General features: G+C 49.8%; 1 protein-coding gene across 1 annotated transcript in view; it reads left to right on the top strand.

The window, feature by feature from the left end:
• Window positions 1-825: 825 nt before the first annotated feature.
• Window positions 826-27,280, top strand: part of Impa2 (inositol monophosphatase 2) — a 32,649-nt gene continuing 6,194 nt past the window's right edge. The window contains exons 1-5 of the mRNA XM_059246285.1: window positions 826-1,063; window positions 13,454-13,587; window positions 20,920-21,024; window positions 23,476-23,521; window positions 25,311-25,419. Of these exons, the coding sequence (XP_059102268.1) occupies window positions 959-1,063; window positions 13,454-13,587; window positions 20,920-21,024; window positions 23,476-23,521; window positions 25,311-25,419 (499 nt within the window). The 5' untranslated portion in view covers window positions 826-958. The remainder of the gene's footprint in view (window positions 1,064-13,453; window positions 13,588-20,919; window positions 21,025-23,475; window positions 23,522-25,310; window positions 25,420-27,280) is intronic.

Here is a 27,280-nt window from a genome sequence, read left to right on the forward strand (position 1 = left end):
GCTGGCCTCGAACTCACAGAGATCCGCCTGCCTCTGCCTCCCGAGTGCTGGGATTAAAGGCGTGTGCCACTACCACCCGGCGATGGGTCGATTTTTATATAAGTGGTGGGTAGAGGGACTCAGGAAGTTAAACTCTTGGACACTCAGGAAATGCCTTCCTAGTATTTGTATTTTCCTAATAGGCGTGGACCAGCTTTCAGCGTCCAAGGTTAAAACGGTCACTCCTCGCTATAGAAATTCTAATCACAGTCACAGCTAGGGCTCCAAACAAGTTTTGAGTTTAAACAGTTTACGATCCCGAGCGACAGTCTCGGTGTTTGGCTTGCGGCTCCCCCCCACCTCCCACCTGGGAACCCCGTGGCTCTACGTGCCCTCGGGAATGAGTTCCAGACGCCGCCCATCAGCAGCCGCCAGGGGCTGGAAGTGCCCACCTTGCAGTCCCTGCAGCTGCCTGGCCGGGACAGGCTGAGAAGTGGGCCGGGCTTGGCGCGTGGCTGGGCGGGGCGAGCACCGGGTGGAGAGCGAGGTGGGGGCGGGGAGAGGGCGGAGCGAGCTCTGCACGGGGCGGGGCTAAGGTGAGGGGGTGGGACGCAGAGTAAGGGGCGGGGGCTGTTGTGGGGAGGCGGGGCTAATGATGAGACGCAGGGCCTGGGATGGGAAGGCGGGGCAAAGCCTTGAATTGGGAGGCGTGGGCGTGGGCGGGGCAAACGAGGCGGGGCGAACGGGGCGGGGCAAATGGGACGGGGCAAATGGGGCGGGGCCACGAGGCGCTCCTACTTGGGCTGCAACTCCTGGCCGGCCTTCCTGCTGCACGGCGCGCGGGCGGGGGCACGGCTTGGCGGGAAGGCGAGAAGAGCGTGCGGAGCCTCCGGTGCTGGCGGCGGCAACGAGTGGGAGCCCGGGTCCGCCTGCAGCACGCGGAACTGAGCTGAAGGTGGCGGGGCCCGGCGGAGCCGCGATGAAGCCGAGCAGCGAGGAGGAGGAGGAGGAGGCGGTCCGGGGCGTGGGCCCCTGGGACGAGTGCTTCGAAGTGGCGGTGCAGTTGGCGCTGCGAGCGGGACAGGTGAGCACGGTGGCCGCGTCCGGCCCCGAGGCACACCCGAGATGGACAGCGTGGGCGCGCTGCAGGCGCGTGGGCGGGAGCGGGGCGCGTTGCAAGGACAGGGCCTGTGTTGTTTCTGGGGCGCACCTTTCTCTGGCCCTTCACCCCTTGCAGCCGGGGGAGGCGAGCGTGGGGAGCAGGGAGTCACCACCGTGGGGAAAAGAAGGGCGCAGCCTTCAGGAAAGCGTGAGGGACGCGCTCCTCTTTTGGCGATGGAATGGCCAACTGCTGGGTACTTGACCTTGGCGTTTGAGTCACCTGGAAAGCAAACCTCCCTCCCAGGCTAGAATACTGCAGTTGTTTCTTTTTAAGGACCAATCCTGCAGCCAGGTTGTCGGTGCCCCCTGTTTCGACCCCCGGCGCGTGGCGCTCTGTCTGGGTTGCAGATGATTGTCCTTCTCCGGGCATCCTGAGCCCAGGCAGCCTAGGCTCACAGCCTGAGAGCGCCTCCAGGGAGTGACTGGCACAGACCCGAGTTCAGGAGGAACTCGTTAGACTGCCGGAAGGATGCAGCGCAAAGCTGAAGAAAACCAGACTGGGTTTGAAAACTAACTGTGGCGCCTCTGTTTTCCATTTTTTGTGTTCTCACCCTAACTGTTCCTCAGTCTCTTCAGCATCGCCGAACTTATAATATTGGTGGAATGAATATGCAGTGGCTCCCTAGGACGTCAGAACAGGCCTTGTTTCAGGCTCCATGCTCTGCTCCTTAAAACGTGGTTGCGCACCGCTGACACGGGGGACAGGAGTTACCGTAGTGCTGTTCACAGAAAGCCTTATATCCAAAAAAAAAAAAAAAAAGCATTATTTTCAGGTGTATCTGAAAATACTCTAAAGGGGGTGTCTGTATTTAAAAGTGTTGCCATGGTGCTGGGGAATGCAGCCCAGTGGTACAGTGCATGCGCAAAGCCATCCCAACATAGCAACAACCGGAAGAGCAAATACTTTGAAACGACCCTTTGCAATTATGCAGTAAAAAGGAGAATCCGGCCCTTCTCAGACAACTGATAAAGCTTGTAGCTCAGAGCAAACCCTCTTCCTAGAAAATAGATTCTCTGTGAGCAGGAACTAGCAGCCCTCTCTACCATCTCCTCGCTTCTGTTCCAACAAGAGCATCCTTCCAGAGACAGCGATGTCAGCGTATGTAGGAACCTTAAGACTCCTTTTTTTTCCTGATGACTTTGAAAATCAACTTTAGGACTCAGGCACTGCTGTGTAAAAGCTGGTGAGTGGGAGCTGTAGGTTCTGTGGCCTTTCAGGTTTAAATCTTTCAAGAATAGAGGCTTAAGTAGTTTTTAATATTCAACGGTGCTCATCGGAAGTTTGCAGTACCACAGGCACAGTTCTTAAAGGTTCTGTAAATTTTAACGTAAAGAGATTGGTGCTTTTGCAATTTCCCAACAGCAAAAAAAGCTTGAAAAAAAAAAAAAGCGGTGTAATAAAGATTCTGACATTAGGAGTCTGGTCAGGGAGCTCAGGACTCTGGGCTTCCTCTTGGGAATTATGCAGCTTCCTGCCTGCCTGGCATTGAGTGAGGGAAAGGCTGAGAGAAACAGATGGCGCACAAGGTCGTGGTAGCTAACCTGTGAAAAGAGGGAACGATTTTCTAAAAGATCTGTAGTAATTGGGTATTGACAGTCCATAGCATTGCAGCCCGGTGAGACAGGAAAGACATCTTTGAGGTCCCCTCAGCTACAGGCTCCACCTGTGCCAATGCTCTATTTTATCGTGGGTTCCTCTCAGTTACCAGCTGAGGGGCTGGGTGCTGTATGCTAAAAGGCCAGGGCCTCAAAGGGAGGGAGCTCCCAAGCTGTATGTCCAGTGTCCCCAGATTACACTAACTCCTCCCAAGTTCCTTTGCTCCATCCTGAGAGAACTTCCTGCCCAGAGATGCCTCCTCACCTTCCTGTCTCCCACCACTCCCCTCAACTCCTTTGAGCTCCACCCGTTTATCCTTAGCCTACTGGAGTCATTCCTGCCTTTCACAAGGCACTCACTTGCTAAAGAGGCCTCAAGTGCATGTGCGTCTGTGTTTTTCAGGGGACCCCAGCCAGGGCCTCTAGCACATGCTCTACCACTGAGCCACACCCCCAGCCCTTCCAGTATTTTCTCTCTCTGTCCTTCTGTTCTTTCCTTTCCTCCTTCCTGACAGTCTCCATATTTAGCCCAGGTTAGCCTCATGATCCCCCTAGCTCTGCCTCCCAAGTACTGGGGCTGTAGGTGTGCACTATAATGACATCTCATTGTAGTTTCCCGTGAGGGACTAGAAAGATAAACAGCTTTTCCTGTTGCAAAATTGAATTTATTATGGATAGTTTAGAAAAATTATGATAGTACAATTTAAAATTTTACAGTTATCAGCTGAGAACTTTAAGCTTTCTTTAGTGCCGCCATGTTTCATGTATTACTTGTACTGTGGAGAAGAGTGTTGGACAGGCCTGATCCCAGCTGCAAGCCTTCAAAACCTCCCTATCCAGTCAGCACCTCTCTGATGCCGGCTGCCCCATAGAGGTCTACTCCTCTCTCTGTACAGAGGAACAGTGACAGCAGGCCCGGCCAGTTGGTTTGGCCAACAGGAAGAGCATTTCTGAAAGCCGTCCCTTTACTGGCTGGCTAACAATAACTTACAGACAGATAATGCCTGAACATCCCACAGACAGGTCTCATCAAACCTAAGTACGTCTACTTAGACCTCCTTCTTGCCTGAACTGACCACACCCTCTTCAGTACCAGCCGATGCCAGGTCTAAAAGGGAGTTGGTAGTGGATGAAAGGGACAGTCCGAATCTAGCTGACTTCTGCCCCTTGCAAAAGGTGATCTGGGGAGCTGAGACTATGTTTCACTTTAAATGTCTTTTGTATGTTTATTTACTTCTTTGATACTATGTGTTTTAAAACTGTGGCACTAAAACACCGAAGTTCATTCACCAGGCAACATGTGTTGAGCAACTCCAGAACTTCAGCCTCTATATTCATTATGGGATGTGAGCTATTGTGAGAGTCCTGTGTCAGACTCAACAGCCGGAGCCCACCTGGATCCCACATGTCTATGACCGAGCTGTGTAAAGAGGGATGAGAAATGATTTGATTTTTGAAGGCTGAGGTGACAGTTTGGATTGGGCGTAGGTCATGAGGGAAAGAGGTGCTAGGATGACAGGATGACGTCAGGGATTTGGGCCTGAAAAGCAGGTTGCATGACGGATTTGCAATGTCCTGAGACAGGGAGCTGCAGGTGGAGCAAGTGGGGGGGGGGGTCCCGAGCTTGTGGCACATGGTTGGTCAGTGGATTTCTCAGCTGAGAGACTGACTGGATTCCGATGGCAGGAGAGAAGGGAGATGTGACTGGGGGGAGGTTGGTCAGCTGGCTGCCCACAGGATGCCATCACCCCGGGCTGGGCTCCTGTGTTCTCTTTGGGAGAGTCCCAAGTGCCCCTGTATGAAGACTTCCCTCTAGTGGCTCCTTTCTCCTGCCTGGGCTGAGACATCTGTCACTGAAGGAAGTGAGGAGAAAGAGGGTGGTGACTTTACATCTCCACAGTCTCCCTGCCTGCTTCAGTCCCTGCCTCACGTGCCCCTGTTCCCCGAGGAGCCAGCCTGGAGGAAAACGCTGGAACTCTGAGCCGGCATTTAGTTCTCTCTCTACCCGCTGCCCTAGTGCTGGGGATGAACCCCAGGGTTTCCGGCAAGTGTTCCACCACAGAGCCGTACACTGAGCCTTCCGTCAGGGCAGAGTCCCTGTGAGGCAACAGCTCACACATGTACTCAGGAGCTGTGCTGCTTTTCCAGGATCCTGACCCCACCCAAGAAGCCAACTCTTGTTCTCCTTACACAAAATTATGATGAAAGGGTTGTATTTCTTTCCTTGATTTTTTTTTTTTAAATAATTTACTTTGGGCTGGAGAGATGGCTCAGAGGTTGAGAACATTGACTGTTCTTCCAGGGGTCCTGAGTTCAATTCCCAGCACCCACATGGTGGCTCACAACCATCCATAATGGGATCTGATGCCCTCTTCTGGCTGGTAGGCATATATGCAGACAGAACACTATATGCATAATAAATAAATCTTTTTTAAAAAATAATTTATTTTATGTGTCTTGGTGTGAAGGTGTTGGATCCCCTGGAACTGGAGTTACAGACAGTTGTGAGCTGCCATGTGGGTGCTGGGAATTGAACCCAGGTCCTCTGGAAGAGCAGTCTGTGCTCTTAACTGCTGAGCCATCTCTCCATCCACTGGTTTGTTTTTTGTTTTTTGTTTTGTTTGTTTGTTTGGTTTGGTTTTGAGGCAAGATCTTCCTATGTAGCCCAGGCTGGCCTTTACCTCGGGTTCCTCCTCCCTTGGCCTCCTGATTCCTGAGCTTAGAGGTGTATGCCACCAAGCACAGCTGCCAGTGTCTTGCTGTTATTTCTCCTCATCTTCCTCTTTGTTTTCCTTTATCCATATTTTTCTTTAAATGATAAAAATAAGCATTGTGTGTGTGCATTTGAGGACCAAGGTTGATGCTGGATGTCTTCCTCAGTGGCTTCCCCCTGTAGTTTTTGAAGATTTTTCTTTTTTGTGTATTGCTGGTTTTGCCTGCATGTTGATGTCTGTGCACCACGTGAGTGCAGTGCTCAATAAGACCAGAAGAGGGCATTGGATCCCCTGGACCCGGAGTTGCGGTGGTTAACTGTCATGGAGACACTGGGAACTGAACCTGAGTCCCATGCAAGAGCAACAGTTAGTGCTGTAAACCACTGAGCCATCTCTCCATCTCCACCTCTGTATTTTTTGAGGCAGAGTTTCTTTCTCGTAGAATCTAAGCTAGACTGACTGGCCAGGAAGCCTCAGGCATCCTCCCTGTCTCTGCTTCTCTGCCTCTTGGATCACAGGTGTGTGCCACCAGGCTTGGCTTTTTATATTGGCCCTGGGAATCCCAAACTCAAGTTCTCACACCTGCATGACAAACACTTCACTGACTGAGCCTTCGCCCCAGCTTCCACGTTTTATTTAACTTTAGTTTTGTGTTTGTCCCCCATGGGAACAGGCTCAGGAACTTTGGGTCTTCCTCTTTGTATTTCTCACACTTCATTTTGCTAACGAAAGTGGTCTGAAAAAAACGGGAATGGAGAGCCTTTCCCACAGAGGAAAAACTTGCACCTTTCCTTCCTGGCAAGTAGGGAGTCTGGTGGGATGCCTCTTTGGTCTCACCTGAGGAAAAACTAGCGGAGAGCCAGTCCTGGTCTCTGAGGCCCTGAGGTGGTCCTTTGCTAACCCAAAGGAAGTTCTACCTAGTGGTGATAAGTCCTTGGCGCCGGGGGAGGACAAGGCTGAAATCGTGTAGCCAGAAGAGTGAGAGTTGGTAATCCGTTCCAGGAATTCCCCTTCCATGCCCACCCAGCACTGAGGTAGGTAGAAACTGAGTAAAGCACCTGGGTGCTGGGAACAAAGTAGGGTGCAGAAGAGAGGGCATCCTGGCCGGCCCTCACGGCCAGCCTCAGCTGGCCAGAGCCTTAGGCTGGCCTGGTCTGCTGCTGCCTTCTCTTGGGAGTTGAGAGGAGGCTTTGGTTTCCCCAGGCTGAGCCAGTCTTGGGATCCCAGTTTTGCTGTCTCTGCTTGCTCCTAGCCACTGGTGCGTGCTGCCAGATGTTTCTTTGCAGTGGATGGAGACGAGTCATAGAAGCATGCCAAAGGACCACAAAGGGGGTCATAAGAGGACCCGAGAGGTGGGGACAGCTTCCTGAAAGATGTCACAGTTACTTTGTGTCTCCAAGAAGACTAGGTGATGGGTTCCGGAGGGTGGAGGGGAAGACAAAGGGTCAAGGCAGACGTGCATATGAAGATGGCGTGGCTGAAATGGAGTACAGAATCCAGGAGCTGTGAGAGCCTCGGCCTGAGCCTGAGATGAGACCTGGAGGGTCAGCCACTGGGCATGAAAAAGAGAGATGATGCACACTTAACTAGAAGAGACACTTGGCTTAGGTTGTCTGATATTAAAGGAGATGCATACCTTTCTTTTTTGAGTTTGGGATTCAGGCTCCAGTGACTTACCTCCACATTTTTTATGTTAAACATTAACGGAGGGCTCTTTGGAGAGGGGCAGGAAGTCATGCCAGGAGGTCTGGAAAGCACATGCCGTAGATAGTAACTGTAACAATTTTGTTTAAAGCACACACTCACTGGTAGAATGATTAGAATCTCTTAAGAATGAAGGGAAAAGAGTCATGGAAAAGGGCTTAATAACAGTCCACATTAACTTCTTGTTGGTAGAATGATTAGAATCCCTAAGATTAAGGGGCAGGAGTCACGGGAAATGGCTTTCGCTGGTACTCAGGATACACCCCCATCTCCCACCACAACTTAGCCACGCTACAGAGCACGGTGGCAGGGTTTCGAATCTTAGCACTTGATTGAAAACATTCTATCACCTTCCCTCTCGGTGTGGGAGGATTTAGGAGTGAAAGTTTCTTTTGCATGCTTCCTTTTTTTGTTTGTTTGGTTTTGTTTTGTTTTACATACAGAGCCAGCCCCAGAAACCAAACTTTTCGTGACCTCAGCTATTTTTAGGCTCCTGTTTGACGTTTGCATGTGATATGTGTGAAATAGGTTTCTGGCCTGGTTACAAGCCATTACATCTTGTCAGGTCCCTGTTCTTACAAAAACCAGAGTGGTGGGGGAGTCTGGGAGTGTGTCGGTCAGCATGGGCACCTGGCCTGTACTCTTAAAACAACTCTGTGGCTCAGATGCCCCTGTTGCTGCAGACAAGGATGCTGTGGCTCGGGATCCCAAGTAGCTGTTGAACTCAGGCTCAGGTCGTTAAAAGTAGCTTGTCCTCTCTACTCCGTCAGCGAGAGGAGAATGGTACCAACAAGATGGATGAGGTAAGTGCGTTTGTGGAGCTTCCCCGTGTGTGGGTCGCCTGGGCAGGTACCATCCCGGACATGCTGCCTGCGGAGGCTGAGCTTGTCCTGAAGCTGCTCAGGGCAAAGGCTTGCTGCCTTGAGAAGCACACAGTCCGGGAAGCGACAGTCAGTGCCCGCCCCCCAGTAGCCCAATGCTATGGGTACCAACCACTGGCCCAGGAGAAGGGGCCTCAGCCAGGACCTAGATGTGCTGAGGTGAGACTGAGAGAGTAGGCCAGGGTTGAGGGATGGCTAGGGATGTCATTGTAACTAAAAGGGACATTGTGTCCAGAGAGACAGAGGTGGGAGGAGGCATGCAGGAGGAGAACCAGAGAGGGACTGAGCCTGGCGTGGGCTAGTCCCAGGATGGCCTCAAGGTCAAGTGCCGTTCAGGCTGGGTATGAAGGGCCTGCCACACAAGATACCAAAGGCTAGTTACCTCACGGTATTCATGTAATCCCCACACTTTAGAAGTTGAGGCAGAAGGAGTACCAGTTCAGTGCTGGCCTGACCTGCATAGCAAGACCCTGTCTCCAAAAACAAGGGTGGGGCAGAGAGAAGGCTTAGTATGAGACCAGGACCTGACAGAGGGCATGAGCTAGGTAAGGGGAACACACCTGTCCCCACTGTTGGAGGATGCATTCTGTCCCTGTGTCAGCTACAACAAAGCAAAGAAAAACAAACAGTTTGTTTAAAAGACCACGATACATGTCACCCCCAATCTATGCTGCTCCCCATTGTAGAATCTGTAGTGAGGTGAGGCCTGGTGTGGATGGAAGCTTTTGGGTCTTAGTGACCAGCCCCAAGCTGCCTTCAGAGCCCCTGAGCTCCATACTCAGGCCTTTTGGAACGAGAAAACCAAGCTTGTAAGTGTCCCTGAGGTTAGACATGGTGTCACAAGAGCACTTACTAAAGTTTTCCAGTGTGGCTAGAGGGCAGCTCAGTATACAACAGCAAGACGTCTTTATCTGCTCCGTCAGCAAGTGTTCACAGTGGCCCCTCAGGTGTGGCAACCCATGCAGAGGCTCACACTTGCTTGTAGGAGGTGGACACAGAAGGGAGGGGGCCTCTGAGTGCCCTGGAGAGCCTGCAGGTTGCATTGTGTGCTGCAGTCCTGTGGAATAAATGCTGGTCTCTGTGGGAGGTCTCTTGTGGTGGAGGGGGTGACTTTCTGGCTGAGTCAGAGGGAAGAAGAAGTCTCAGTCACTGTTCTGTTGCTGTGAAGAGACACTGTGGTAGTTTGAATGTAATTGGCCATCATAATCCCATAAGCACTATTAGGTATGGACTTGTGGAGTAGGTGTGGTCTTGTTGGAGGAAGTGTGTCACTGTGGAGGCGGGCTTTGAGGTCTCATGCGTTCAAGGTACCACCCAGTGTTATAGTCTACTTCCTGTTGCCTGTGTATCAACATGTAGCAGCTTTTTCTCCAGCATCATGTCTGCCAGTGATGATAATGGACTAAACCCCTGAGCATGTAAACCACCCCAATGTAATGTTTTTCTTTTATAAGAGTTGCCGTGGTCATGTGGGGCTGAGGTTGCGCATGCCTTTAATCCCAGCACTCGAGAGGCAGAGGCAGGCGGATCTCTATGAGTTTGAGGTCAGCCTGATCTACAGAGCAAGATCCAGGACAGCCAAAGCTGTTACATAGAAAAACCCTGTCTCGAAAAATCAATAAAATAAGAGTTGCTGTGGTTATGGTGTCTTTGTCACAGCAATAGAAACCCTAACTAAGACAGACACCATGGCCAAGGCAACTCTTATAAAAGAAAGCATTTCATTGGCAGCTTGCTTACAGTTTCAGAGGCTTAGTCCATTATCATGGTGGAAGCATGGCAGCATGCGTGGCCCTGGAGCAGTAGTTGAGAGCTACATCCTGATCCAGAGGCGGGGAGGGGGGAGGGGGCAGGGACAATAGCCTGGCAGGGATTTTCAGAACCCACCTATTCCAACAAGGCCACGCCTCCTAATCCCTGGAATCCTTTCAAACATTTCAACTCCTTGGTGACCAAGCATTCAAGTGTATGAGCCTATGGGGCCATTCTCATTCAAACCACCACAAACTGAAAGCCTCCTAGAAGGATGCCACCCTTAGAGCGGGAGCATGGGAAGGAGGCCTATGGACATGAGAGACAGGGCCCTACAGGCCTTTACGAAGTGCAGTTAGTGTATGGCCCAGAGAGGGGCCCTGCTTGTGGGACCCCTGGGAACTGAGGTTCTTCCTCCTGTGCCGAGTGCCTCTTCTTGTGACTGCCCTTGTTGTCATTAGCGAGGGTCACAAACTCCTGGAAGGGAGAAACACACTGAAGGAAGGCACAGTGTCTTTTTGAGGCTATGGCTCTGAAGGTGCAGGGGCGTCTCCATCCACACCCTCTAAGCAGAGCTCACCAAGCCCAGCAGCACAAGAGGGAAGTCAGGGGAATCTTGCAGCTCTTCCTGAAACATGGGGGTCTGTTCCTAAGAGAAAAAGAGGAGATAGATGTCGAGGCCAAGTCCCGAAAGCTGCCACACTCCTCCCTCGGGACCTTGGGCATCCAGAGTAGTGAGAGCCGTCTGCACTTTGTGGGGAGATGCGTGGCTAAGGAGGTACAGCTGGCTGGTTATGGTGGGGGCGGGTACCTAAGGCAGACTGAGTTTGGCTTTGAAAGCAGGATAGTAGATGAGGCCATGTTTTAGGAAGGCCCAGAGCACAGTCGGCCCCAGGCACATTGGAACCTTTGTTAGCACAACCAGAGAAAGAGCCAAGAGAACAGACGCTGGGGTGGCCAGTGTTTGCACAGACATCCGTGGTTCTGTTGGAAGGAACGTGGTAGGAACCGCTCCAGGAGTCCATGTGCCTTTCTTTCATTCCCACGGCTCTGGAGGGGAAAACAAGCGGCTAGACAAACATGTCAGGGAACCTCTGCTGTCATGGAGCTCATGTTGCAATGAGAACAGCGTAGCGAACTATACCTACGAGACAGCCACAGGTGGGGAGGAGGGCTAGCTAGAGGACCAGACTGTAAAGGCCCTCGGTAGGAGGGATCAGCAGGGAAGTCGGACACAGATGGAGGAGAGCAACTTGGTATGGTAGCCTGTGGAAGATGAGGTGACAGGCTGGCAAGGGTCTGGCCGTGTAGCATTCGGGGCCCTCTGGCAGCAGTAGCAAAACTCCCCAATGGGGGAGTTTTCAGATCTTTGTCTTAAATCCTCCATCCAGCTTTTACATGGAGGGCGTGTAATTGGGCTGACTGGTCTCATGGCTGCTTCCTCTTTAAGCAGGTCCCAGGAGGCACTGGTTCAAAATGGAGTTATCTTTTTGCACACACACCACTGCCCAGTGAGACTGTCCCAGCCTCCTGGTGACCCTCCTTGCTCCGAGGTATGAAAACTGCCCCGGCTCCTTACCATGATGGATCTTTCCGGAACTGTTGATCTCAGACCCCAACCCTGACCAATGAACCAGTCTTCTTCCAGCAGGATCCCAGAAGCTCTGGTGCTGTGTTGTGGTCCTGTTAGATTCTTGAGATGGGTCTCTCTCCCCTGATCTTACTTTCTCCTGCCTCCCCCCACCACAGCAGACACATTACCCAGATACCTTCGCTGCACCCACACACTAACCCTCCCCGCCTGTATAAGGTATACACACAGTGCCGAGTGGCCTGCCTGGACTGGCCCAGAGTTTGGGATTCCTGGACGGTGTCAGGTTCTGCATGAGCTAGACACTGAAGAGGGTTGAATTTATGAGTACCCGTGGAGGAGATTGGTTTGGTGAGAGATGCTGTGTGTAAATCGGTGTTGTAAGCGAATTAGCCTGGTGGTAATAGGCAGGATATTGCAAATTTGAGACAGGAAGCCCTGCAGTGCAGGATGTGAACGGTGGGAGCTGACATTAATGGATTTCAAATCTTTCATCATACATATCTGTTATTTTTGCAGCCCAGATTAAAAAACAGCATCGCCTTGGTAGGCTTATTATGGGATGGGTCAATTATGAGACAGAGAGTAGGGACCACTGGATGTCATGTTTCTGTTGGTTCTTTAAAATTCCATTTGTGGGCCAGATAGATGAGTCAGCGGGTAGAGGTACCTGCCGCCAAGCCTGAGGACCTGAGTTTGATATCTGGGACATGCCAACTCCTACAGATTTTCCTCTGACCTCCCCATGTACACTGTGGCTCATGTGGCTCATCACACAGATGGCCAGACACACACAAAACACAGAAGGGAAATGTAACTTAAAAGATTCTAATTACGACCCTCCTCCCCGCGGAAGACCTCTCCACCTTGGCATCATTAGTACATAGAAGTGTGGGCTCCACGTTGGCATCATTAGTACATAGTGTGGGCCAGGTAGTGCTTGTCAGATGCTACGGGCTAAGTGTCACACTGGGCACAGGGTGTCAAGTCTGAGTAGCCAATCTGAGTAGTACTTTTTTATTAATTTATTATGTATGTGTGTATGAGGGGGTCATATATACCATGATGCACATGTGGATGCACAGCTTTGTGCCTGACTTCTCTCCTTCCACCTGGAGATTGGATTCAAGTCGTCAGGCCTGCATGGCAATCATTTTACCCCTTGAGCCAACTTGCCAGTCCTTGATGGCACTTTCAAGAGAAATAAATGGTTTGGGGAGGTAGCTGGTCGTGGAGGGAATAGGTCAGGTCTATTTAGGTTTCCTGATTTCACCACTTTTATCCAGTTTTAGACAGACTTGGAGAAAACAGCCCCAGATAGAACTGGAGGTGGCGTTTTCTTCCACAAGCTGGAATTGATCCTCCTGAAGCATTCCGCGATGGACCTACCGCTCTGACTTCCTGTTTGGGTCTCTAGGGGTTCCGGGGACTACCCCAGGCCAGCAGAAATGGCCTTATAGTGGGTTCAATCCAGATGTGCTGGCAGCTTGCCCAGCTGTAGAGCCTGTGTTTGTGGTCCCTTAGCAGCCTCCAGTATCTTTGACGTGCCCCTAGGGGCGGCTGGTGCTGTTCTGCACACAGCGGCAAGAGCCGTCCTCGGTTCCTGTGATACAGATCGGCTCTCGTGGGGAGGTTTGTAGCCTGCCTTCACAGGCACGCCACATGTTCGTGTGATTCATAAAGTGAATCAGAGAAAGTTTTTACACACACATCTTGCAAATTTGAAATCACGGGATTCAAGGAGGCAAACCTGTGACATGCCATCTTCTTTGGGGAGTTCCCGTTGATGCTCCAGCCTTTTCCAAAACCTTTTCTTCCAGAGAGAACTTGTTTCAAAGGTAGAGTTTCAGATGGAATTTGAATGTAGAATCTCAGGTCTGTCTTGGGAACAGAGTAAGGGCCAGTGGTTAAGGTTCCTGGAGGCCCTGGGAGCCGGGCGTGATATGTTGAGTCAAGTGACGGAAGGGGTAACTGCAGGCCCTGGCCAAAGCCAGCCAGTCCCCAAAGAACAGAGGGCTGGGGGCTAGGGAGGAGGAGGCCCACGGTCCTCACTGCCTCCTGTGCTCTTATTTCAGATCATCAGAAAAGCCCTCACTGAGGAAAAGCAGGTCTCGACAAAAACTTCCGCGGCAGATCTTGTGACGGAGACAGATCACCGTGTAGAAGACTTAATAGTTTCTGAGTTGCGAAAGCGGTTTCCTTCACACAGGTGAGTGCTCTCTTCAGGAGGTACGGACGCCCCAGTAACTCTATCATGGTCCAGCTGAGGGGGCTGCCACTTGTCACTGAGGGGCACATGGGAAACCCCAAGTTGCCAAGTCCAGGCCCTGGTCCCTAATTTTTAGGGAAGAAAACTGATTGCTTCTGTTCTCTTCACAGTTTTCTTGACAACAATCCAGTCCTTATGTCTCTTTAGGAATATGGAAGAGCTTCTGCTTTTTTACATGTACATTAAAAATAATTTATTAGACTATTTTGTAGGTTTCCTTTCCAGGAATACTTAACATGAACAATCAATAAGTATGAGACTTTTGAACTAGTCATTTATTTTACATTGTACTTTATCTGTTGGCTTTAAAATATATTATAGTTCCTTTTCCAGACATAAGAGAACTTTTGGGTTTTGTTTGTTTGGGTTTTGGTTGGTTTCTGTTAGTTTTTCATTAGCATATATATAGCAGTGGGTTTCATTATAACATTTTCATACATGTTTGTAATATATTTTGATCATATTCACTCCTCATTACCCTCTCTTATCCCCTTCCACCTCCTGGTGCTTCTCTTCCAGCTAGTGTCCTGGCCCTCCTCCTTCTGTGTCTGTCTGTCTGTCCATCCCCCTTTCCCTCTCTCTCTGAACCAGTGAGTTTTACAAGAGTTATTATAGAGTGAGGGGCTATTGACCAAAGCCCGGGCAACTCTCCAGTGGTTACATCTGATAAAAATGCCTCTCCTTCCCTGGAAACCGTTAACTACCTATAGATCTTCAGGAAGGGGCTGGGTCTCAGGAGCTCTTCCCCATTCTGATCTATGGACTTAAACGTCAATATTTAAAAGGCAATTCGACAGGCACAGCATGTCCATTTAGCAAAACAAAAGTAACTTCTCTGCTAGGATCTACGCTGTCCCCAGCCTCAACTTTCCATGATACCGTCCACGGTACCCTTCCTTCCTATAAAATGGGCCTCAAATCCAGTCAGAAAGTGGGCAGGCACGCTTTGCCTGGCAGTTGATAATACACACGCACACGCACACACACGCACACGCATGCACGCACGCCCGCACGCACACATGCAGTGTCCACACAGCAGGAGACCATTGGTGTCATTTCCCCCTCCGAAGCCTTCCTAGAACCTTCCAGCACTGTGAAAGCTAGTTAGCAGAGAGGCAGCTTCCCGCTCAGTTCCGGTCTGTTTTCTCTTAAGTTCTCCAACCAGAGCACGTGGTGTCTTCAGCCTTAGGGGTTTGTTGCCGAGTTCTGGTGGGCAACCAGCAACAGTGTGATAGCCAGTACTGTTCGGGGGGCTTCAGGGACCTCCCTGGCCAACAACACCTCGAAAAGAGGTAGCCCACCCTGGCACTGGGTTTTCACTTAATAAACGTAGAGCTCTGGGGAAAGCTTTATCTCAAACTTAAATTTTTTTTTTTAGTTTTTTTTTTACAACTTTGTGCGAGTATATATATATATATATATATATATATATATATATATATATATATATATATATATATATATACATGTATGTATGTATGTATGTGTATGTATATGTATATGTATATATGTATGTTGGAGGTTCTGGTTCCAACAATACATGCTCAGAAACACTCCCTGACTCTGACTCCAGAGGGTTCTGTAAAAGTATGTCCTACTTCTGGAACTCAGACAGTGGTGACTCCCTGGCCACCCAGGGACGTCTCTTTAGAGCACAGGGTAAAACGTCAGCTGGGTAAGACTCCGTCTGCTGCCCGTGTTCAGTGGCACAGGCACCCCTTGCTGGGGACAATGTCCGTGGTGAGACACAGGCCTTCACACGGATGCCCTCCAAAGGCCAGAGTTCTTCATCTTCTTGGGCCATCCTCTTTCCCTTAGAATAATTAAAATATCTACTCAGCATTTGCACACAGCTCTAGAAGAGCCATGGGCTCTAGAGTAAGAAGACTATAGAGGAGCCCCTTCCTGGCCCCTGGTTTCTGCAGGACAGATCTTGAAAACAAGGGCCTTGGATTCAGGGCCTCCCTTTCCTTCCTCATGTGACATCTCGTAAAGATGCTGAACTTGTAAAACTGGGTCCTGCTGTGGGCCGCAGGAATATATCATAAGAACTCAGCTGGTTATGACAAAGTCACTACCTGGAGGGATCAGGGAATTCCTCCAGAGGAAGCCAAATTCCAAGGAGTTTTTGGTGTTACTTGGCTTGATATATATCAGCTGTATTCTGTTATGAAAATCATGTGTGCCTTCATAGTTTTAATTGACTTTTCCCTAAGAAGGGCTAATAGTGTGGACTGATGACTCTCTGGACATACACATTCCAGGTATTTGGAGAGCAGCCTCAGGAAAGGCTTTCTCTGGAATCAGATATCTCCCTTGGCCACTTTCAAGGACTAACAGTGATATGCTAACCCGTCATTAGCTCTCAGTTGACCTTCTCTTTTACCACTCCCATTTTGGATTGTTAAAGAAAGCCTGGTGGTCACTGCTGGAGGAAAAGTTCTTACCTGCCTTTATGACCCTGTAGAATTCAAGCCTGGTGACCTTGCTCAACCAGAGACTTGATATAACTGGATTTCGGGGAGACTTAGGTAACGTGGAGAACAGAGTACAGAGAAGAGAAAAGAGAATGGAAGAACTAGATGGGTAAGAACTTGAGAGGAACAAACTGAGATGGGGAAGAACTAGATTGAAGGGCTAGAAGAGAGTACTAGAGGAACGAGATGGAAGATGAGGAAGAGTCAGATGGGAAAGTCCTAGCTGGGTAAGAACAAGGTGAAAAGGACCTAGATGAGGCAGAATTAAGACGAGAGAATTAAGATAGAACTTAAGAGGGAGCAGTAGATAAACAGAGAGAAATCAGGCAAGATAGGAGCTAGTCATGAGAACAGAACTGAAGCTGTGTATGTAGGATGTTATGCCAGAGGAATTAAAGCAAGTGGACTATAGAGCTCGGTGTGCTGAGATTTTATTTCCTGAAAATAGTCCTCGCCGTTAGTAGTTCTCTCTCCTGAGCCCCTGGGATGTATGATATTAAGGCTGGTCCCGCTACTATTATATAAGAGGGATCGTGGCTCCTGGAGTTCTGGGTGTTGATTTTTCTGGTCTGGCTGTGTATCTGTGCAGCCATGGGTGACAAAAATATATATGGTAGCCTCCTCAGAGTCTGTTTGGGACATGATAGGCGTCACCCCTTTTTTTTTTTTTTTTTATTCCTGTGGATAAATGAATGAATTAATGAACACGTTTTGGTTCAAATACATACATTCTTTCACTGCTTTTTAGTGTTCTCTTTGGGGAGGTGCATCAAGTTGCATTGAGCCCATGGCCTGAGCATGCTACACAAGTTTCCAACCACTGAGCTAAACCCCCAGTCCCCAATTTGAGCTTTTTAAAGTCTATTTGTAATTCAAGAACGTGAAAAGAATTTATCACTAGTTTGCTTTACTTTGAGAAGAAAAGGTGCTACAACAATCAATCAGCTGTGAAGAGACACCGTGACCACAGCAACTCTTATAAAAGAAAACATTTAATTGGGGCTGGTTTATACTTTCAGGGGTTTAGACCATCATTATGGCAGGGAGCATGGCGGCATGTAGGCCGGCATAATGCTGGAGAAGGAGCTGAGAGTTCTACATAGGGATCTGTAGGCAACAGGGAGAGAGACACTAGGCCTGGCTTGAGCTTTTGAAACCCCAAAGCCTACCCCAGTGTCACACTTCCTCCAACAAGGCCACACCCACTAATCCTTCTAAATAGTGCCACTCCCTGTAGATGTAACCAACCTTCTTATTAAATAAGAAACACAGAACCAATGCAAAGAAGAAAGCCAAGAGGTCAGAGCTAAGAGCTAAAACCTTACCCTTCCTCCTGCGGTGGTCCTACCTCTCCGAACCAGAGCTACTTTCTGTGTTAAAGTCCTTATATAGAATTTCTGTTCTGCCTTCTCATTGGTTGTAAACCCAACCACATGACCGCCTCGTCACGGCCTGTCTGTATAGACCTCCAGGTTTTCCATGATTGGTATTGAGATTAAAGGCATGTGTATCCAATACTGGCTGTATCCCTGAACACACAGAGACTTACCTGGCTTTGCCTACCAAGTGCTGGGATTACAAGCGTACACCACCACTGCCCTCCTTTCCTATGGTTTGCTAATAGCTCTGACCCCCGGGCAACTTTATTTATTAACATACAAATAACATTTTAATACAAATAAAATATCACCATAACTCCCTGATGACTAAGCATTCAAATATATGAGCCCATGGGGACCGTTCTCATTCAGACCACCACAGAGTTTATTGGCTCCAGAGTTTCTCTGGTGGAGTCCACAGGATCTTTTCTGCATAGAATCGTATCATCTACAGATAGGGCTACCTTGATTTCTTCATTCCCGTTTTTAGCCTTTATATCTTTCCCTTGTCTTACTGCTCGACCTATGACTGAACACTTCATCGAGTAAGAATGGAGACAGTGGCGACTCCTCCCTTGACGTGTTCCAGGATTTAGAGGAAAAGCTCAGTTTTCAGTATTGAGCGTAACTCTGCATATACGTTTGTCATATGCACTTTTCATTTTTGAGGTATGTGTCATCTATTCCTAGTTTCTTCAGGACTTTTATCGTGAACTCATGATGGAAGTGAACTTTGTCAAATGCCTTTTTTGCGTCTACCAAGCTGGTTTCCATCCTTAAGTCTGTCTGTATGATGCATTACACTTCTGTCCTGAAGTCTGGTCATATGGAGTCTTCCATGACTTGCAGTGCTGAACCAGCTTTGTGTCCTTAGGAAGAAGCCGGCTGAGCTGTGATGTAGGATCTTCTTAGTGTGTTCTTGAGTCATTTGCAAGTACTTTGTTGTGCGTTTTTGCATCTCGTTGTCCTTGTGTTTTCAGTCTTTATCCAGTTTGGGTATTATTTAGATAATACTGTGTTCATTTGTTTAGACAATACTGACTTGGTAGATTGGTGCTGTTCTCTCTCTGCTTCGTAGAACAGTTGAGAACTGTCGTCATTAGCTCTTCCTTAAAGGTGTAGTAGAGTTCAGTCATGGATCCATCTGCTCCTGGACTTTTATTTGTGGGAGGACTTTAAGTTTCTGCTTTAGTCCCATTGCTTGTGATAGCCTGTGTACCTTGTTTGTATCTTCTGGTTTTAATTTCGGTGAGTTTATATTTAGAAAATGTGTGCATTTCTTTTAGATCTAAACTGGAGTGTTCTGTGATCTGGATTTCACTGGAGTCTGTTCAACAGCTCCTTTTTCATCATCTCTAATTTTATTAATTTCCTCTGTATGTTCGGATAGGGACTTGTCAGTTTGTTAATCTCTTAAAGAAATGAGCTGTTTGTTTGATTCCGTGTTTTGGTCTCTTCATCTCTCATTCATGGTAGTGACCTGTCACTGATACAAACCCTGTAGTCATCTGTGGCCTCTTGAGTGACGCATCCAAGATAGTGAGGTTCTCTCGAGCTGGAGGAGAGAATGGTGGCTTGGACAGTTGCTCAGTGTCCCTGCTGCCTTCTGCCCCCTTAGGTCGTTGTAACCTGGTGCCCTGTGGTGTACCCAGCACACAGCAATAGCTGCTGAATGCATAAGTCAACCAGAACATAAGCAAGGTCCTTGACAGAGGAAAAGCCCATTCCCGCCACCAAAGCTGGACATTTGTGCCCAGTCGTCTTCCCAGTGCGCTTTCCCCTGGACTCCCCTCTGAGCCAGCTGGTGGACACAGGGCTGCAGCTTGGGGAGACAGGACCAAATAGCATCAGTCAGCTCCTTTGTGGGCTGCAGAGACAGTCCTGACCTACTCGACTCAACTACATGTAAGTAGTTGGAAAAGAAGAAAGTCTCAGAAGCAGACAGCTGTCAGGATGATGATGGAGAGCTTGTTACAGCTCTGGACTCAGGCACATCTTTTCACCACTTGTGTCCACCTGGTGCTGCATTCATGGGCTTTGGCACCTGTTCCTTGGATGTGTTTTTAAGAGTATAGTATGTTTTCTGAGAAATGGCTCAGCGGTTAAGAGCACTGACTGCTCTTCCGGAGGACCCAGGTTCAATTCTCAGCACCCTCATGGAGCTCACAACTGTCTGTAACTCCAGTTCCAGGGGATCCAACACCTTCACACAGACATACATGCAGGCAAAACACCAATGCACATAAAATAAAATTAAAAGAAAAAACACATTGTATACACGCACACACACACACATATATATATATATAAAGAGTACGGGATGTTTTCTTTAGAAACATAACTCTAAGACACTTTAGATAAAGTCAGGTAACTACAGAGGACAGTCCCGAAAATGATGTGACTCCTTAACTCTTTGACCAAGAAAAGTGGCAGACACAATGCCACATTCAGTGTCACCTCAGTGGGCCGGTTCTGTCCAAGCCCACGTGTGGGTAGAAAACAAGGGGTAGCTGCTTCCCTGCCTTTGGCCCATGCAGCTAGGGCTTGCTGGCCCCGTTTCTTTTAAAGTCTGGCATTCCCTTCCGCACAGGTTCAGCTTGAGATGTTGGTTCTGGCTCCCAGTAGGACAGAACACACTTGTGGCTGGCCGGGTGCGGTGGCGCACGCCTTTAATCCCAGCACTCGGGAGGCAAAGGCAGGCGATCACTGTGAGTTCAAGGCCAGCCTGGTCTACAGAGCAGATGCTAGGACTGTTACACAGAGAAACCCTGTCTGGGAAAAAAGAAAAGAGAAGGAGCACACTTGTGAGGGTAGTTACGGGAGCCTTATTAACAGAGGGCCTTGTTACAAAGGGGCCAGCCCAGAACCCCCTGCCAAGAACCTCTCAGCTGGAGACAAGCCAGTGTGGCCCTAAAGGAGCATGTCAAAGAGGCCACCATGAGGACAAGAACCTGCTTCAACACTCAGGACAGGAAGGACATGAAGCATCCTGATAAGCACACTGCTCCCTACTCCGTCCCTTATTTTCTCCCAAAGGGAAGCAGAGACCAGGGAGGGAAGGGTAGAGGGTCACCTGTGGTGAAGGGAAATGTAGGAGACAGTTACTCTTCCATGGTCCGGGTTCTGCTCTGTTCGCCAGCATGACCTCTTGGGCCTCTGCTGCTGACTTGGGAACCAAGTTTGTTTGTTTTTTTGCTTGCCTCTGCGCTCATTCAGGTGCTCTGCTCTCCTGCATCTCTGCCCGGCCTGCTCCATTTCCCTGTGTGCCTCCAAAGCTGTCACAGTGAAAGTCCCTCTGGTTTCGGGGGAGAGGGTGTTTTGGAACTGGGACTGGAACCCAGAGCCTTGTGCCTGCTACAGGCACACTCCTGCTGACTGTTACACATTGACTCAGGCTGAGCCCCCTGTCCCAGCAGGTTCATTGCAGAAGAGGCCACAGCCTCAGGGGCCAAGTGTGTGCTCACCCACAGCCCAACCTGGATCATCGACCCCATCGACGGCACCTGCAACTTCGTCCACAGGTAAGGAGGAGCTGGGAGCTTGCGGGCCTGGGGCTCCGTGGGGCCTCTCGGTTTCCTTCTCAATAACCTAAGTTCTGAAGACATACATGTATAGTAGGTGTCTGGTCTTGTAAAAGAAAATCAAATCTTGACATTTTAAAAAGGTTTTCCGCTAGGCGATGATGGCACACACCTTTGATCCCAGCATTCGGAGAGGCAGAGGCAGGCGAATCTCTGAGTTCAGGGCCAACCTGGTCTACAGTGTAAGTTCTAGGACAGCCAGAGCTGCACATAAATACCCTCTCTTGGTGGTGGTGGAGGTTCCATTTGTGACTCTAAAGAATACGGAAGAAAATTTCATTTTAAAAATATTTTTTGCCAAGCATGTAAATAGGTAAGTTCTGTGAGTTCCAGTCCAGCCAGGGCCATATAGTAAGACTCTGTCTCGTGTGTGTGTGTGTGTGTGTGTGTGTGTGTGTGTGTGTGTGTGTGTGTAGGTATGGTAGCATATACCTGTAATCTCAACACTTGAGAGGCAGAGACAGAGGAGAGTCAGAAGTGCAAGGCCAGACTGAGCTACATTGAAACACCACCTCCCCCGTTTTGTTTGTTTGTTTGTTTGTTTGTTTTTTAAGTATTTTTTGCTAGTACAGGCCTATAATCCAAAGGTCGAGATGGGATCACAAGTTTGAGAGATGCTTTTCCCTATACTTAAATATTAATTGCCTATAGATGAAGCTCATTTAGAAGATTGTTTACAGTTATAAGACATTGACTTGGATTGAAGAACAGCTGCTTTGAGAAGTTGCCCCTAGAAAAGATGTGGAGTTAGGAAAGGAAGCCTGTGGCTGAGGGATGGAACCAGGATGTGCCAATGAGATTGGAGAGTCACTCTGGGAGGAGCCAAGCCTGTGACTGCAGCAGACAGGGCTTGTGGGAGTGAGGCTGAAGGCTACCTAGAGGTCCCTGGCAGTGACAGGTATGGGAGCTGTGTATCCTTGTCCACAGCCGTGTAGGAGGAGCCAAAGACCCAGAGGTACTTTCAAAGGTGGCGTGGCTTTCCAAAGAGGGCAGGTATTGTAACTTACCATTCCCTGGAGACACTTCTGTGTGGCCAACGCTTCCCCACTCCCAGACCCGCACTCACAGGTTATGCACACACTATGTTGAGTAAGTAAGGTGAGCAGAGCCAGGGGCGGGCTGCCTAGCTCTCTGGCCCTTGTTAGCCTCCTTGCTGTGCTTACATGCAAAGCAGTTCCAAGTGCACATGAAGTATGACCACTGTGTGGTGACTGTTACCTTGAAAACTCAGCCATGCATGAACAAGGGGACCCTTTCAATGCTGTGGAGCAGTGCCATCTGCTGCCACCAGGCTGGCACTCCACTGAAGCCTACCCCTCCTCTCAGTCTGTTTTGCGGAGGGGGGCACCTCTCACTTCTGGTTTGTCATCCGAGGGACTCATCCCAGGGACGCAGCGTCTATAGCACGTTCCAGCTGAAGGCCACATGTTCATGTTAAGGTCTTCCGTGGCTCTGGTGTCCTTGGGGTCTCTAGTACTTCCTGATCTGCAGCCCTCAGGGGGAATCGGGCTGGAAAGAGTGTCCTCTGAGAAATAGGCTCTGATATTGACCCGGAAGTCCCAGTATGTGACGGCCACAGCTGCAGCCTGTGACCTGAGCCATCAGAAAGCTTGTAGTGCTGGGCCCATAGCCAACCTGGCTGAGGGAAAGCTCTGAGGAGCCTGCCTAGGAAGCAAGGAGGCTTGGCCTTGCCTTTCGGGGTTTCTGCACAGGATTCTGTTAGCGGTCTGGGTTGGTGTTTTTCCCTGTGAGTTAACAGTGCTTGGTTCTGTTGCCTTCTTCCTGTTTGTCAGCTCCTGTGATCTTTACAGAAAGGAGAGATTATTTTGAGACCCAGGAACAAGCTGACAGAACTAAAGCCACAGTCCTAAAACATTCCCTCTACCACTGGCTCACCCTGCTGTTGCCTGCCGGGAGCTCAAGCAGGAGACAGGATGGGGGTGGGAGATGTTAGCACTGCTGAAAGGCTGCATCTGTGTGGCGGCTGCAGTCCAGGGGTCTGTGACGTCATCTCCTGGGTCCGCCACATACATCCTCAGACAGGGATTGGCCTTCGTCAAAGTCTCTACCTGCTTAGGTTGCTGAGAGCCAGGAGTGTGGTTGTTAAAATCATCCCTAATTAGTATTGTGTGGTCATTGTTACATTGTATCAGTCTTACCACGGCTTCCAGAGCCCTGCTGTTGCTTTAAGTTAACAGCGCGGCTAGCTAAGTCTGTTTATATTGGAAGCCGTGAGTGAAACTGGAAGGTCATTTTGAAAGTCAAACCCAACCAGAGTGCAGAAAGGTCCCTGTGTGCTGGAGGGGAGCCTTCGCACAGCCACACACACGGCTTCTGAGAACTAGTATCCCTACGTCATGTGTAACCCATTCCGTCCGTCTTGCCTTGCAGATTCCCTACTGTGGCAGTCAGCATCGGATTTGCTGTTCACCAGGAGGTAATGTGACCCTCCTTGCTTGGTTTCAGCCCCTGCATTACTCTTTACATGTGCCTTAACCATGACTAGTACATCCAAGTATGTGCTTCTCAAATCCAAGAAAGTAAAGAACTGCAGACGGAATGTTGTAGGGATGTGGGTTGGGGGCTTATCTCCCAGGCTGGGCTGCCTCTTGTTTATTGCTATGGTCTAGTCATAGCTGCTATGGAAAGTGATGTTCTGAGCAGATGGTCAGAATGAGTCTCCATCTGACCCCGAGAGCGTGTGATCTAGTCACAAACAAGGGAGCTCCTATTTTGGGATGACATGTTTTTATCTCAATATTCTATTCTTCTTTCCCTCCTGGCTATTAGTATGAGAACGTGGCCCCGTCAGGATTCCCAGAGACTTTCTGAACTAAGCCATAGCATAAGACCTGAAGGAAAGGCGGGGGGTGGAGGCTTATGTAGGAAGATGGCCAGAGCCTTAATTTCTTGTAATAGTATGAGCAGAGTTGGGGCTCCATGTCTTCTACAACTGGCCCCTTTCAGAACAGCATAGCATTGCCATCCTCAGTATCAACATACATCCCCCTCATGGGAACAAGAGTTTGCACACACCTCAAAGCACTTTGGTGTAGATCAATAAAAATTTAATATTGCCAGTTGGGTAAGGAATTGATGAGCCATTGGTTTCTCTGTTCGATGTTGTCACGGAGACCAGCGAGCATGAATTTTCTCCTGATCACCGGCTTATTGTAATAGGAGTCAGGGCTGCCAGGAAAGAAGACTGGGGGCCACAAAGGTCAGCCAGTCCTCACCATTATGCCCTGTGTGTGTTTCTAGTTACAGAGCACAGGAATACTTCCTTTAGTCGTGGGCCAACCTAGGAAGCAACTCTTGCCTTCTACCTGCCCACAGGACATTTCCCTCGAGCTGGGGCCTCGTCACAGGTGGCCAAGACCCACACAGTTCTGGTACCTAGATTTGGGTGTCTTCTTGTAGCCAGAGTCCTGGGGGTGAGGGGTGGGGGCGGCAAGTAAGTCTTGCGAGAGAGCCGCACACTGTTGGGAAGTCGCCTCTGGAAAGAAAGCCTGTTCTATGGGCTGGGTACCCATTTCTGGGTGGCTAAGCTTACCTCAGGGCTACCTAAGACTCTGCTGAGGCATCCTGACGTCCCTAAAGATGGGCACGCGGCACCTGATACCACGCACGGGGCGTGTTAACTCCAGGTGGTGGAAAGCAGGCAGAAGAAGAGGAAACCGCAGTGCTGGGTGGGAGGCTTGTCCCTTCCATGGTGGCCTCTACTTGTTAGGAGGCTTTGTCTTTTGTCGCTGGTGATTCTGCTGCACGGGGACCCTCTCTGGGCAGTAGCCACGCTCCGTAGGGCTGTTCATGGGTTCCTGGGTCTGTTGGCTCTATGGGTGTATGCTCAGATCTTCTCACACTGGCAACCTGGAAAAAGCTTAAGGTGTTTTTTCAGTCGGTTAGTCTTTTTGCCAGAGCGAGCGGGGGAGGGGAGAGAGAGTGGCCATTCTAAAGAATGAAACTTTCACTACTTTATTATGATAACTTTAATATAGTTTTATTGGTGTTAATACAGTTTTAATATGTTCACCTAAGAAACGGCTGGCTTTCATGTCCAGGTGTAGTTTGAAGTTGGCTCTTCTCCATTCCTTTTTGGAAGGCAGTTTCTGTCCCCTTGTCAGGGGACTGGTTCCAGCTCTAAGAGGAGCCTTCATTGGGTTTAGATCGCTGTTACTTGTGGGTCGAGGAGTGACGTGCGTTCGCTTTCTTCCTGCCCCTTATAGCTGGAATTCGGAGTGATTCACCACTGCACAGAGGAACGACTGTACACCGGCAGGCGGGGCCAGGGCGCCTTTTGCAATGGCCAGCGGCTCCAGGTCTCCAGGGAGACAGGTGGGGTTCATTCAGCTCATCTCAGGTGGTTTCAGGTAGAGATAGGTGAATGGGAAATGCCCAGTGTCACAGATAGGGGCAGCGATCAAGAGGTCTAGTTCTTTTTTGGGGATGCCACGTCCCTAGGGGAAATGGACACAGCTGATTCTGTGTAGTGGCGATGCCTGAGTGGTCAGGAGCTTTGAATGCGTTGTTATGTCCTCTTGTATCTGTCTTTAAAGTGGCAGTTAGTGGTTACAGTTTGGTCTGGTGGGACTAAGAGAACGGCCAAGGCCGAGGGCCTGCAGAGCATCCCAGCACAGCTCCGTGGTACCCATGGCCACAGCCATTCGAATTTGGTCTCTGACCTGGGTGTTAGAAGGGTAAGCGTGGTGGGGATGAGCTAGGTAGAGAAGCAGTGTTTGCACGTGCTCAGTCCTACCACCAAGATTATGGCTGTCAGTGTACAGGTTCAAGGACATTCGTTGACTTGTGGGAGCTAACCTGTGGAACTGCCCTCCACTAACAGTGTGCCAGCTGGGGGTTCTCCCGCCTCCCTTTGTCCCACAGTGGCTAAACTCATATCGTTTGTTTGCATATAGGACAGGTAGGGCGAGCAACAGAGAAAGGCCAGGATTTTTGTGTATGTTGGCGAGGTGGAGACATGGCAGTGTGCAGATTCAGAGGAGAAGAGAAAGGAGGGAGTCTAGAAGAGAGGCAGCTGTGGGAGAGGAAGACTTTAAAAGACCCTGCGCGGCCACGTAGTTGAGTTTGGAAAGGTAGTGGGAGCTGGGGATGGAGTGCCTGCCCTGCATGCCTCCCTCGCTCCACAGCACTGGGCAGGACATGGGTGACAATCCTCTGCTCTCATCTGACTTGGTGTCAGAGGCTGCACGTCATAAAGTGTCTCAGAGTCAGTCCTGGCTTTCTGTTTGCTGATCCCGGCATCCGTCCCCAGGTGACAGCACTTGGCTCCCGGCCTGTCTGCCGCCTCTTCTCTGTGTCCGCTGCGGGTTTATCTTTGCACGGTTCCTTCCCATGTACCCCTTCCTCCCTGTTTCCCACTGTTCCATCCTCCCTAGTTAACGCTGGTGTCCCTAGCCAGCCTCGTCACCATCAAGGGCAGCACGAGCCAGCTGCCCTACTGTGTGAAGGCACTGTGTGTGGATGTGCTCTTAGGCCTTTGGAGAGGAAAAGTTAAGAGAACTGTGCATGGACCCAGAACAGAGGGAGTGGAACTCACGGGGACCCTGTGAGGCAGGACGATTGGCCAGTCAGTTCTCTGACCCCAGAGTGGGCAGGAAAGAGTCCCTTGCCCCATGTCTCCCTCTGCCCCGGTTTAGTTTGGCTGTGGAGTGGTTTTAGTGCCAGCCATGCTGGCAGATGGCACCCAGCCAAGCCTCGCTGGGAAAGGCAGGGCGAGAAAGCCAGCCATTAAACATGCTCGGGTGAACTTTGCTCCAGATTTCATTTGATATAACCCGAACTATTCACACACCCGCTTCCTGGTTGGCTGCCTTCACAGTTCATCCGGTGGTGACTGTAGGCTCGGGTAGATCCACCCACCTCTGCTCTGGCACCTCCTAACCGCACAAGGGTGAGACTTAGTCAGACTTTCACATTACTGGGCCCCAGAAAGTACTGGGCACCGGGTACAAAGAAGCCACTGCCCCTAAAGCTTCTGTCCCTAAAGGCCACCCACCTTCCTTCTGCACACTGCCACACTGTCCTCACCTTGCCAAAGTACATTTGTGACTCTAAGTCCAATGTGCTGTTCTCCGCTCTGGTCACAGATGTCAGTGTTCTGGGCAGGCTGCAGACGAGCCCCAGGTCCCCATTCTGACTCCTGAGGTGATACATCGAGCAAGTCAAGTGACCTCTC

Source organism: Peromyscus eremicus, chromosome 19 (assembly GCF_949786415.1).
Source record: "Peromyscus eremicus chromosome 19, PerEre_H2_v1, whole genome shotgun sequence".
NCBI classification, from domain to species: Eukaryota; Metazoa; Chordata; class Mammalia; order Rodentia; family Cricetidae; genus Peromyscus; species Peromyscus eremicus.